Source organism: Prionailurus bengalensis, chromosome B4, assembly GCF_016509475.1.
Source record: "Prionailurus bengalensis isolate Pbe53 chromosome B4, Fcat_Pben_1.1_paternal_pri, whole genome shotgun sequence".
Taxonomy (NCBI): Eukaryota; Metazoa; Chordata; class Mammalia; order Carnivora; family Felidae; genus Prionailurus; species Prionailurus bengalensis.
This window is the reverse complement of record NC_057358.1, coordinates 76,629,005-76,640,782: the sequence shown is the minus strand read 5'-3', so window position 1 is coordinate 76,640,782 and position 11,778 is coordinate 76,629,005. Positions and strand designations below refer to the sequence as shown.

The 11,778-nt window shown below is 40.3% G+C and overlaps 1 protein-coding gene across 4 annotated transcripts in view; it reads left to right on the top strand.

The window, feature by feature from the left end:
* The first annotated feature begins 654 nt into the window (after nucleotides 1–654).
* Nucleotides 655–11,778, top strand: part of RACGAP1 (Rac GTPase activating protein 1) — a 28,984-nt gene continuing 17,860 nt past the window's right edge. Inside the window, exons 1-2 of one of the 4 annotated variants that reach the window (XM_043563853.1) lie at nucleotides 655–796; nucleotides 7,625–7,713. In XM_043563853.1, the coding sequence (XP_043419788.1) occupies nucleotides 7,629–7,713 (85 nt within the window). In that variant the 5' untranslated portion in view covers nucleotides 655–796; nucleotides 7,625–7,628. Of the gene's footprint in view, nucleotides 823–6,030; nucleotides 6,091–7,624; nucleotides 7,714–11,778 lie in introns of those variants that run through there. The other 3 variants (XM_043563855.1, XM_043563854.1, XM_043563852.1) reach the window with 3 other exon arrangements.

Below are 11,778 nucleotides of genomic sequence, written 5' to 3'. Positions count from 1 at the left end.
TTATTTCACACTGTGAGTCTGCATGAAAAAATATGAAAGCTCTGTGCTTAGCACAATTCCAAGTTCTAAATGACCATTTATTAAATGGAATTATAGTACTTTTAATTTGCATTTATTCCCCCCCCCCCCCCCCCAAGCTGTTTCTTCCATTCTTGGCTACTGGAAAGCAGAGATCATATCATCTTTATTTTTCCAAGTCCTAGTAGAGCGCTTGTTATGAATTAGGCGCACTCAATAAATATGTGCCAAGTGAAACCCTGGATGAACGTATCAATGAATGAAGGCATCATATAGCTCAATAAATATGGTTACAAATGACTATTCTACCTTCTTCCGGAATTCTTCCAATTCAACTGCGAGACGCGACACTGCTCAATTGATAATTTCCAAAAGCTCTAGTTCCCTGCTTGGGGAAAACAGAGAGGCTAACCATACTCTGCACTCACAGAGTGTCACTTGCCTTTAGTCAACACGGTCTCCAGAATGGCTTCAGGAATCGGCTCCGAAGGAAAAAAAAAAAATCCCTAAAACCAATCAACGCCCCCGCCCCCTGTTGACCTTAGTAAAAATGGCTGCCTTTGGCGTCTTCCTGGCAGCATGCGCATGCTCAGTCCTGGCCCCTCCCCCACCCCGTGGCGCTGAGGCGTGCGTCGCAGCGTAGAGGAATAAATTTCTCTGTGATTGGTTGGTGCAGGATTTCAAACCCGAGCCGGAGGCGCGTTGCTGCTCTGCCGTTGGATAAGGTGCGGAGGGAAGTGGAAGGCGGCCCAGGTGGGGGCCAGGCGGAACCGGCCAGGTGGGCGCTAGGGGCTGCGAGAGCAAGTGCGTCTGACTCTCTGGGTTTGTGGTAGGAGAGCGTCTGGGGTGGTGAGCCATGGCCACCGCGGGGGTGGGGGAGAAGGCCGGCACCTACGGCCCCTCCTCTGAGGGTCTCCACCGGCCGGGGGAGGCAGTGGCCCGAAGGGGCGGTGGCTGGGAGTGGAGGGTTTCTTTCTCGCCGCTGTGTTTTGCGGAAAGCCGGGGACGTCTTTTTGAGGTGATGGCTTGAACTGGGCAGGAACCACCCCCCCAAAGAAGTGACTTTCACTTAAATACAGAGTTTGGGAGTGGGTGGGGTAATACTCCCATTCTCTTCGGAGGAGCATGGGTTTTGGGAAGGGAGGAAGCCCTGGTATTTGAGAGGCTGGGGTGGCTTGAAGCGGAGCCCCTCTTCCTTGTGGGCTGCGTGTTATCTAGGTAGGTGGGCGGAGGCAATGACATCTTGCCAGTCCCATCCTAATTAGGAACAACGAGGCCTTACTTTTGCAATTTCACGTACATTTCTCTTCGCTGGAACTCGTTCGTAGGCAGAAGGAGTGTTTAGCGACGCGGGGTGGGTGAGAAGATAAGCCTTTTTTTTTTTTTTTTCCCCTTTTTTAAAGGAAGTGTCCTTATCATTCTCTTGAGTGTGTGGGTGAGCTTTTCGACTTCTTGAAAGTGTTGAGAAGGCGCTTTTCCTATAGCTTAATCATTCACGTGTTTATTCAGTGCATAATATAAATACAAGACAATCTTATTTAGTCTTAAAGGAGCTTGCATTTTATATGGGGCGATAGAACTTAAAAAGATAAACTGTGGTGAATCTAGTAGGCCTCTACACTATACATTAGTATAGCCCTTTTAGAAGATATTTTGGCAATATTTATCAAGAGCTATAAGAGGTTTTTTACCCTGCGATATAGTCATCCCAGCCTTGGAAACTATTCTAAGGAATACAGCCACCTGAAGAAAAAAAATGTTCACAGCAATGTTCATTCATTCAGTGAATATATATTAGTTATTTGCCAACTGTCAGGCACTATTGGGGGCACCAGGGACTCAGCAATGAACAAAACAGACAAAAATCTGTGCCTTCTTTGAACTTAAACTACTGGGGAGACAAACAATTAAATAAGTTAATATATACATATGTTAGATGGAGATAAGTGCTTTGGAGGAAAACAAAGCAGAGGTGTTGGAGGGATAGGTTACAGTTGAAAATTGGGTAAAGACCTCACTAAGAAAATGGCATTTGAATAAATCCCTGCAGGAGGTGAGGGTGTAACCATGCAAGGGATTACAGGTAGATGTAACAGAAAAACTGGAAATTACATGAATACCCAAAGAAGAGAATGGTTAAATAATTGCTAATCAACTTTTTGTAACTTAATGGAAACATGAAAGAGGAGAGCAAAACACAAAATTCTATCAATCTATGATTGCAATATTATGAAATATGAGTATATAATGGACAAAGATTAGATAAGGAGATGCTTGTAATTGTTTAGGGTGATGAGGTTTTAGCTTCATTATTAAAAAAACATTGTTTTGAACTTAGAAAATTTACAGTATGATGCAGTGTTTTATATCTGCCAAATGAATGTTAGAAATAATAAAGAGACAATTTTGGACTGAAATTGTTAGGGAATGCTTTAGTGAAATTGGTAAGACTTACACTAGACCTTGAAGAATGAAACTGCAGAATGGGAAGAATCTACAGAATCAGAAAAAAAAAAAAAAAAGAAAACTTAGTATCTTAAACTGGTAATAATTTTCTAAGAAATAATTCAACTCATCTCTTTATTTTAGTCTTCATTCATGTTGGACTGAGAACATTCTGTTTACTCTTTCTGCAATTGATTTGCTCTTAAGAACATTTGGTTTCAAGATATTCCTTCTGCCTGGCAGTTGTGTAGAGGCTTCTGATATAGTGAAGCAGAAGCTGGACATTTAGGAAGAGGAATTGCTCTGAAATGCTTTCATATGAAAGAATCTTACAGTATTGAGACTGTCTTAGGGAATGGTTTTCTTTGGCAGGGGAGAACCTGTATTACTGAATTCTTGAGAATTTCCAGGTTTAGTAATGTTCCTGAGATGTTTTTCATTAAAACTCTTTCCTGGAAAACTCAGACAACCTTCTATTGCTTTGTCTTACAATATTTAACACCCTTGATGCATCTAAAATGTGATGTATAGGTCTCTTAATAATGTTGTTTCTAGGAGGAAGAAGAGAATAGAGACTTTTCCCAGGATACTCTGCAGTTAAGATCTATAATAGTCTGTTATTCTGAAGGACGATGTCTGTCTCTTGGCTGGGTGATTGAAATTAAATTGGGGACTCAAAGCAATCACATCAAGCTGAGACTCTTTTCTGGTGATGTGAAATTGCTCCCTTAGGGATACTCACAGATTGGGAATCTGTAACATAGTGACTTCTCCACCTCTGGGGCTTCTCATCAATAACAGCTGAGATTCTCTAGCACCTTTTTGTTTAAAGTGCTCCACAAACTGATTTCCTTGCTACACACAGGGATCATTTCAGCTTTCCCAAAAGGCAGCTGCCTCTGTAGTGAAAAGTGACAGCTGTTTTACAGCTGCAAAGCAATGTAGTACAATATGACTTTGTTTTTGTTTCCTTTCACATTAGTGTATCTCCTAGCTATGGAGCTAAATAATAAAGGGAGAGAAATAAAGGAGTATTCATGTGGGTGAAAATGTGACCCGGCAGGAAAATTAAGACCATTTTTAATTGACATTGAATAGGATGAGTGAATTTTAGCTTTTTGAGTTACAATTTGGCTGAGATATCAGAGTTAGTACTGATGCAGAAAGATATTTTTGTCATCTATAAATAACTCCTGAGTGTCACTTCTATAGAACGTTAATAAAAATACATAGTCCCCTAGCATATAAAGAGAAGAGGATTATATTTTGCTAGTGCTGTTTTTGGATTACCCTAAGTAAACCTGTGTTAGAGGAAAAACTATTCTCATATGCTACAAGCCTCATGTAAAACAGCTTGCTAAAGAGCCTAGACCTGGTCAGATTTTTGCTATCTTCTCCATTCTTCTTGGTCTGGGTTCCAGCTATGATTTGGTAATCACTGTGGTAGGATGTAAATGACAACTATCAGACCAAAACAAAAAACGTCATACTCACTATAATACCGTATATCTTATTTTATTTTAAGTTTATTTATTTATTTTAAAAGAGAGTGAGAGTGAGCAGGGGAGGGGCAGAGGGAGGGAGTGAGGGAGAGAGAGAGCATCCCAAGCAGGTTCTGTGCTGTCAGGGCAGAGCCATACATGGGGCTTGAACTCACAAACCTTGAGATCATGACTTGAGCTGAAATCCAGAGTGGGATGCTTAACTGACTGAGTCACCCAGGCACCCTTCTAATATCCTATATTTTAATAGTAAGGTTCAGTTTATACACTATAAAACTTCTACCTGCATGAATTGGTGATATTTTGTGAGGTAAATGGAGCACTATTACTGTTCCCAATTATAGATGAATCTCAGAATTTGACTTACCCAAGGTAATACTAGTAAATAGAAGAACTAAAACTTGATCCCAGGGCTTCTGTACAAACAACCCCTTTTTTAAACCGTTTTTTCAGTTTTCATCTATATTACACATTGATGTTGAGGTAGAATGGAAATTCTTTTGACAGTAGAATCAAGGGTGTGTGTGTGTGTTCTCTGATTTTCATTTAGCAAATATTAATTGATTGATTGAACTCTATGCCCAATGTGGGGCTCACACTCATAATCTCGAGATCCAAGAGCCACAACTCTACCGACTAATACAGCCAGATGCCCTTATCAAATATTTATTTTTAAATATTGAGTGTGTGTGTAGTACAGTAGTGCCAAAGGTAAGGTTTCTTCTTACATGTATAGTCTACCCAGGACATAGGGTAGAAACATGGTAAAGTTTTTTGTTTTTCTTAGAGAGAGAGAGAGACCAAGCGTGAATGGGGGAGGGGCAGAGAGAGAGAGAGGACAACACAGAATCTGAAGCAGGCTCCAGGCTCTGAGCTGTCCGCTCAGAGCCCAACATGGGGCTCAAATGATGCTTAACCAACTGAGCCACCCAGGTGCCCCCAAACATGGTAAAGTTAAATTAGAGCGCAAGGGGTGTGTGTGTGGGGGTGTGTGTGTGTGTGTGTCTGAATGCCAACACACAGCAGTGGGGGATAGGTCAGTTGAAATGAGTGATGATGGCCTGCCAGTGATGGGGGGATGGGTATAAAACACATGAGAGAAGAGTCCACAGATGTTAGAGGGGAGTAACAAGGGTGATTCTGGGGTTTGGAACTGAGTGAATGATAAAAATAAGGAAATGAAAATTGGGAGTCGGTAGGGTAGTTGAGTGGATAGAGTAGTTGCTAATAATATGTATGGGGGGAAGGATAGAACAAAGTCTCAGAATCAGGCTACACCTCCAGGGCATCCCAAGCAAATTGAGAGTTACAGAACTGGAGTTAGGAGAGAGGCTGTGTTCAGAAGCAGGTGATTGTCTGGAGAGCTATAGTGACTAACATGGGATAGCTTGAGAAGTTCTAGAGACTGGAGGATTGAATTTTAGGGAATGTCTGGTGTTGAGAGGGAAGAACAGAAAACAATTCATAAGTTCTTCATAAAACTCTAAATCTGGAGACTCTGACAGTCTGGCAGTTAAGGGTCACCTCTTTGTTTTATAGCAGAGCACTGCGAGTTCAGTTAAACAGTGATCTCCTGGGTACCAGGCAGCATGTGTGGAGAATAATGTAGGTCCAGGTAGTTGTAAGAGGTAACACTGTGATCAGGAGATATCCCTGGTAGGTTGTTTGTGTCTTTAGTCTTTTTAGGAATCGGGTTGTGTTTTCAAGAGAGTACCTCCACAACCCTCACTCACTCTAGTGAGTGGTATTCATAAAGAACATAGGCAAGAATAGTGGGCTAGAGGAACCTGAGAAAATGTGAGGATTTCTTTTAAAGGGAAGAAAGGATCAGGTTATTGTATTGTCATTTAGAACATCAAACCTTCTGATTTTTTTTTTGAAACCAGTTTTTAATACTCTAGTTGCATTGTGAAATTTTCCTTTTCTGCGTTCTTGGGCAGATAGTTTTCCTATGTACCGAATTCACGGTCTTAAGGTCTCAGAATACATAGATTAAGTGCTGAGATGACGGAAATCAATGCCCTACGTTAAAATTGATCAGTCTCTTCCCATTTTTACAGGGGCCAAAGGAAATCATCATTTGAATAAGCTACCGAATGCCCTGCTCCTGCCCTGTAGCATTTGGGTATATATGCCTATTTTGTCATATTGTTAAGTCATGGGCATCTTCAGGACTTCCAGACTCTTTCTGTCAGTTTTAATGCTATTCTTTTAGTTTTGTTCTTAGTTTAGAGAGATTTTTGTAATAAATTTGTTAGTCTGGTTGCTTAGCAGCTTGCTGTGATTATGTAGCTTGGAACAGACACGTTGCCATTTGAAAATCTTGGTTTCCGGCCCTGATTCAGGTATATGTTGCCTCTAAGCTTAGAACTGAACTGAAAGCTTTTTGGCTACTAGAACAATCATCCTATGAGTACAAATGAATAATTAACATTTAATAGAAAATATCTTTATGTTTATCTATTCCTTTATCCTTTGTGGATTTTTTTTTTTTTACACCCTGTTCAACCCTCCTAGCTTACAGTACAATCTTATATACATTGTAAAATCACTAAACCTTCATAAAAGAGTTGTTAAAATTTTATTTAGATGCGTCAAATAAGGACCTGTACTAGAATGTAGAAGGGGTGATTTGGAGAAACATAAGAATCCTTTAATGGTATTTCTGAGGACGTTCAATTTTCAAATGAAATTTATTTTTTAATTCATTTCCTTGATAATTTTTGTGACATCCAGTTGATGTCTTTTTTTTTTTTTTCTTGACTGTTAAATGAAGATCTTATTTCCTCAGAGTGTTTCCAGTTAAAGTCTATTCAGAACAGAACTGCCTGTAAGGACACTCCTTTTTAATGTAATATCAGCAGGTCTTTGGTGGGGGGGAAATATGAAGCCTGAAATTTGCTATACAGAATACAGTAGCAAATGATTTTTTTCCTTTGCCCTTCTAACTGTGAAGGTGGTGTATTGTCTCCTTGATGCCAGAACGTGGTACAACATAATCCTTTGCCTATACTTAGTATAAATTTATTAGACATAGTCCCTGCACACAGTCCAGAGAGCCCTGCATTACAGAAATAATTCTTGTGCTGCTGAGCTGGCGATTTCCTCACTTAATCACTCGTGTGACGTCATCTGTGCCGTTGGTAGGAAATGTGCTGACCATGTCCTGCATTTTAAAAGGCAGTTGCAACAGGGGTACTAGCTAAAAGTGAAATAAAAAATAAACCTTTTAAGTTACGTTGAAGGTCTTCACAGTCCAGAAGGATTAAAGTGGCAAAAGCATTATATTAATCAGTAGACTGAGAACCACATTTTATAGTTGGTCACCTAGTAATCAACTGACACGCTTGTCCCTAACTGCTTTCCTCAGAGCTCCAGAATGATTGCAGAGTGGGGGGAAAGAAGTAGGCAGGAAGGGAGGTGTTATATTCGGAGGTCTGAAATGCTTTTCTGATTTTCAAATGAGTGTTAAAAACATTCCAGCTTTGTTTTTATAATAAAGATTGTACAAAACACCAATTGTTGGCTTGAGATCCTTATAATGGTAGCTACAAATGGAAGAGTCCAGATGTTAGTCCCTGATGGCTGTTGCATTGCTACTGAATCTTTTGTCTGGGGGAGAAGGTAGGACCCCTAATGTATATTTGATTTCTTGGCAGAAAGATGGATACGACGATGCTGAATTTGCGGAATCTGTTTGAGCAGCTTGTACGCCGGGTGGAGATTCTCAGTGAAGGAAATGAACTCCGTAAGTCATTCTGAGTTGGCCTGTGTGGAGACGAAAAGCAGATTTCAAATCTGAGTTTTCTGCAAAGCTGAAGTGTGTTCCAGTCTTAAAATTGTCTTTCATTTGGGTTTCCTAAAAAGAAAGTGATGGTCACTTATCCATGGTCAAAGCTTAATGGACACTCATTCTAACCGGTCACTTTTTTCTGATAGTTGTTCTTAAATGTGTTCACGCAGACTTCTTTCATTATCAAGATTCTCTTTCCATTGAATAGTTGGCATTAGTTGCCAATTTCATTTTCATACCAAGAACTGGGCAGAATCTGAAGGTCCAGGGATTTTTTTTTTTTTTTTTTTTTAGTAGTTATCTTTATTTTTTACCCTGGGCTTTTTTCCCCTGTGTGATGTAAAACATTTTCAATTGAAGAGGAGAAAAATGTCATAATTTCATTTTGAAGATGGGACTGTTCATTTGCTTTCACCTATTTCATGTATTTGATTCTTAGTAATAAAGGATTGAAATTGGGTAGAGAGCTGGGGAGAAAAAGGAGGTGGTGATAGAATAGTGGGCTGGGAAGTAGATTAGTGAGAAAGGAGGTAGGGCTGACGGCCCTGACTAAAGTGATCTAAGGAAATTATTTTTATCAGCTTTTCTTTGGGTTGCCATCCTCTCCTGTTTCAGATTTTCATTAATACCTAATTTAGTAAGTGTTGCTCTTAAGTCAGCCTGACTGGTATAAAAGTAATGTAAGAACTGCGTCTTCAACTTTTTTTTTTTTTTTAATCTTCACAGTGCTTAGTATGGTGTCTTGCTTATGCCATTCAGCATTTTCTTTAATTTGATGTTTTTAATAGCTCTTATCCACTTACAGGCCTTTTAAGACAATATTCTATTTTCTCTCTCTTAATAGCTGTTCCATAGCTCTATCATCTGATACCAGCTCAGTAACCATGATGGCATACTAATTAGGCTTCTCTTTGAGGTTATATCATCTCAGAAGATGGATTACTTTGGAGTCTAGTGGGGAAGAGTATTGAATAAGAGATCTTCAAATTCAGGCTCATTCAAATATTTAGTGAAAACCTAAAACAGCTTTTAGTACATGTTGAGTTGAGGAAAAGGGATGACTGGCTGAGTGGCTTCATGGACAAAAGTAGGGTTTGAGTGGAACCTTAGATGTAGGGTGAGATCCCAGCAGACAGATGAAAGAGGGCATTTATGTGGAGGCAAGTGGGTGCAGGGTTTGAGGGGAGTAGGAGTAGGGGAATGGGATGATCCCAGCGGAACTTTTGGAAGATTACCCAAGCAGAGGTGGAGGCTGGGAGACCGATGAGGGCACAGTTGCCATAGCTCAGGAAAGAGGCAGGAGAAGCCCTAACTGGAATGGTGTTTGTTTGTTTGTTTGTTTTTTAAATGTTTATTTATTTTTGAGAGAGAGGGAGACACAGAATCAGAAGCAGGCTCTAGGCTCTGAGCTGTCAGCACAGAGCCCGACGCAGGGCTCGAACTCACAAACCGTGAGATCATGACCTGAGCCGAAGCCGGATGCTCAACTGACTAAGCCACCCAGTCGCCCCTGGAATGGTGTTTGTGATGTAAAGATGGAAATAAGGGGAAAGGGGCAGAAGAGACTGTGGTAATAAGATCTCTAGGAGGAGGCAGCTGATAGGATGTGGGGGCAGAGGGAGGAATCTGAGGTTTAGAATCTCAATAACTAGTGCTGGCTTTTAACTGTTATTTTTGTGTCTGTTTCTCCATCTGTAAAATAGGAATTCAAATGTCTTTATCTTCTTTGTGGGAGTGCTATGAGCATTTGGGGGATAAAACGAGATACCAGTTGTGAAAATACTTTGGAAGTAATTATGCCAAAAAAAAAGATATTTATTTTTACAGGTATCTTTGTTTTATAAACACATTTTTATCTTCCCATTGATTACTGTTATAGAATAGAGGTATGTTTTTCCTCCCTCTCCAGATCCTTAACTCAGAACGTTGGCTTTTGAGGAAATAGAGTGGTTTTGTGTTTTCTAGACTCTAGAATCTCCTTTCTTTCTTTCTTTCTTTCTTTTTTTTTTTTAATGTTTATTTATTTTGAGAGAGGGCACACGCACATTTGCAAGCAGGGAGAGGGGAGAGAGAGAGTTCCAAGCAGGCTCTGCGCTGTCAGCACAGAGCCCAATACGGAGTCGGATGAAATCAAGAGTTGGATGCTTAACCATCTAAGCTACCCGTGTTTCCCTTAGAATCTCCTTTCTGCAACCACCTAAGTCTGTCCTCTTCTTTGATCCTAGGAATTCCTCCTATGACTAAGTATCCAGACTCCTTATTGTCTTTCATCATAGTAACTTCATTCTTCTCTCTCCTTTTTGTATAGTTTTTTTTTTTTTAAAGCTAAGTCCTAGATTCCTGAAATATCAGAGTGAAGGTTAATATTCAGATAAAATGACTTTAATAGCCTAGGTATTTTGTTATCTTTGTTTTCCCTAGTCTACATGATTTTTATTTTATCATGAGCTGCCTGAAATTTTTTGAGGTCATTGGTGTGTAAATTAGGAATAAATATAATTAATATTTATCAGGTGCCTGTTGTGTGTTAACACAATGCTGGGTTTGTGCTATGCTATATATTAGGTGATATTACAGTGTGTATGACATGACCTGTCTTCAAGAAGATTATGGTATTTAAGTTTCAGAGACAGGTTTCTTATGAAACAGAAGATAAAACAAGTATTAAAATATATGCTTCTGGGAAGTATAGAAAAAAGTAATGTGGAGCAAACAGATTAGGAAAGGATTCATGGAACAGATGGGACTAGAAGAATGGATACATAAAGAAGAGTGTAGGTAGGGCATTCTGTTTGGAGTACATAGCTTGATCATGAGAGAAGGCAGAAATGAGCATGGGTCTGTTCTGGGAGCAGGGACAAGAAAGAGTAATGTGTAACGGTGGGAGGTAAGTTTGAATAGATGGTGAGGTGGGCTTGGATGCCTGGAGTTTAAATTTGGTCTGGGGTCACCTCCTCGGTGGCTCAGTCAGTTACGCGGTGGCTCAGTCAGTTAAGCGTTTGACTCTTGAGGTTGAGCCCGCATTGGGCTCTGCGCTGACAGTGCGGAGCCTGCTTGTGATTCTCTCTCTCCCTCCCTCTCTCTCTGTCCCCTTCCCTGCTTGCACTCTCTTTCTCTCTCAAAATAAATAAACATTTCACAAATAAATAAATAAATTTGATCTGAGCAGCAATTCTTCATTTATCTGTTCAATGAATAAAGTGCCTACTGTGCACTATAAGGCATTGGAAATAAAAGAGACACAGGGCCCTTGCCCTTAAGAAGCTCAGAGAGTAGGGGGAAAAGCAAAGGGAAGAGCCTGTGCAAGGCCCCAGGAGGAGTGAGCTGAGAGAAAGAGAGATCTGTGGGACTGTTTTAATCTATTTGTTAAACTATGAACCAAATTCTGTGTGTGTGTGTGTGTGTGTGTGTGTGTGTGTGTGTGTGTTTAATTAAAGATTATCCTCAATTTTTTTTTAAGTTTGTTTATTTTGAGAGAGGGGAGCAGAGAGGGAGAGAGAGAGAATCCCAAGCAGGCTCTGCATCACAGGCATGGAGCCCAATGTGGGGCTTGAACTCGTGAGATCATGACGTGAGCCAAAATCAGATGCTTAACCTACTGAGCCACCCAATCACCCCAATCCTCAATTTGTTTTAAGGAATTCTCCTTTCTCTTACCGCCTTTCTGATAGATGCATTTCATAGTTTAATATATACATAACTTTTTAGAGGAGCTAATTTGAATTTAATCTTTTGTACATGTAGTTCATGACGGGGGCTAACATTAATTTGCATTGTGATTCATAAACTGACCAAAAAATGCCATTTTTTAAAAATGTTTGTTACTCTTTTAGAGAGAGAGTGAGCACGTGTGTGAGCCAGGGAGGGGCAGAGAGAGAGGGCGGACAGGATCCAAGGCAGGCTCTGTGCTGACTACAGAGATCCTGATGTGGTGTTTGAACTCACAAACCGTGAGATCATGGCCTGAGCTATGTCAGACACTTAACCGACTGAGCCATCGAGGCGTCCCCAAAATTCCAT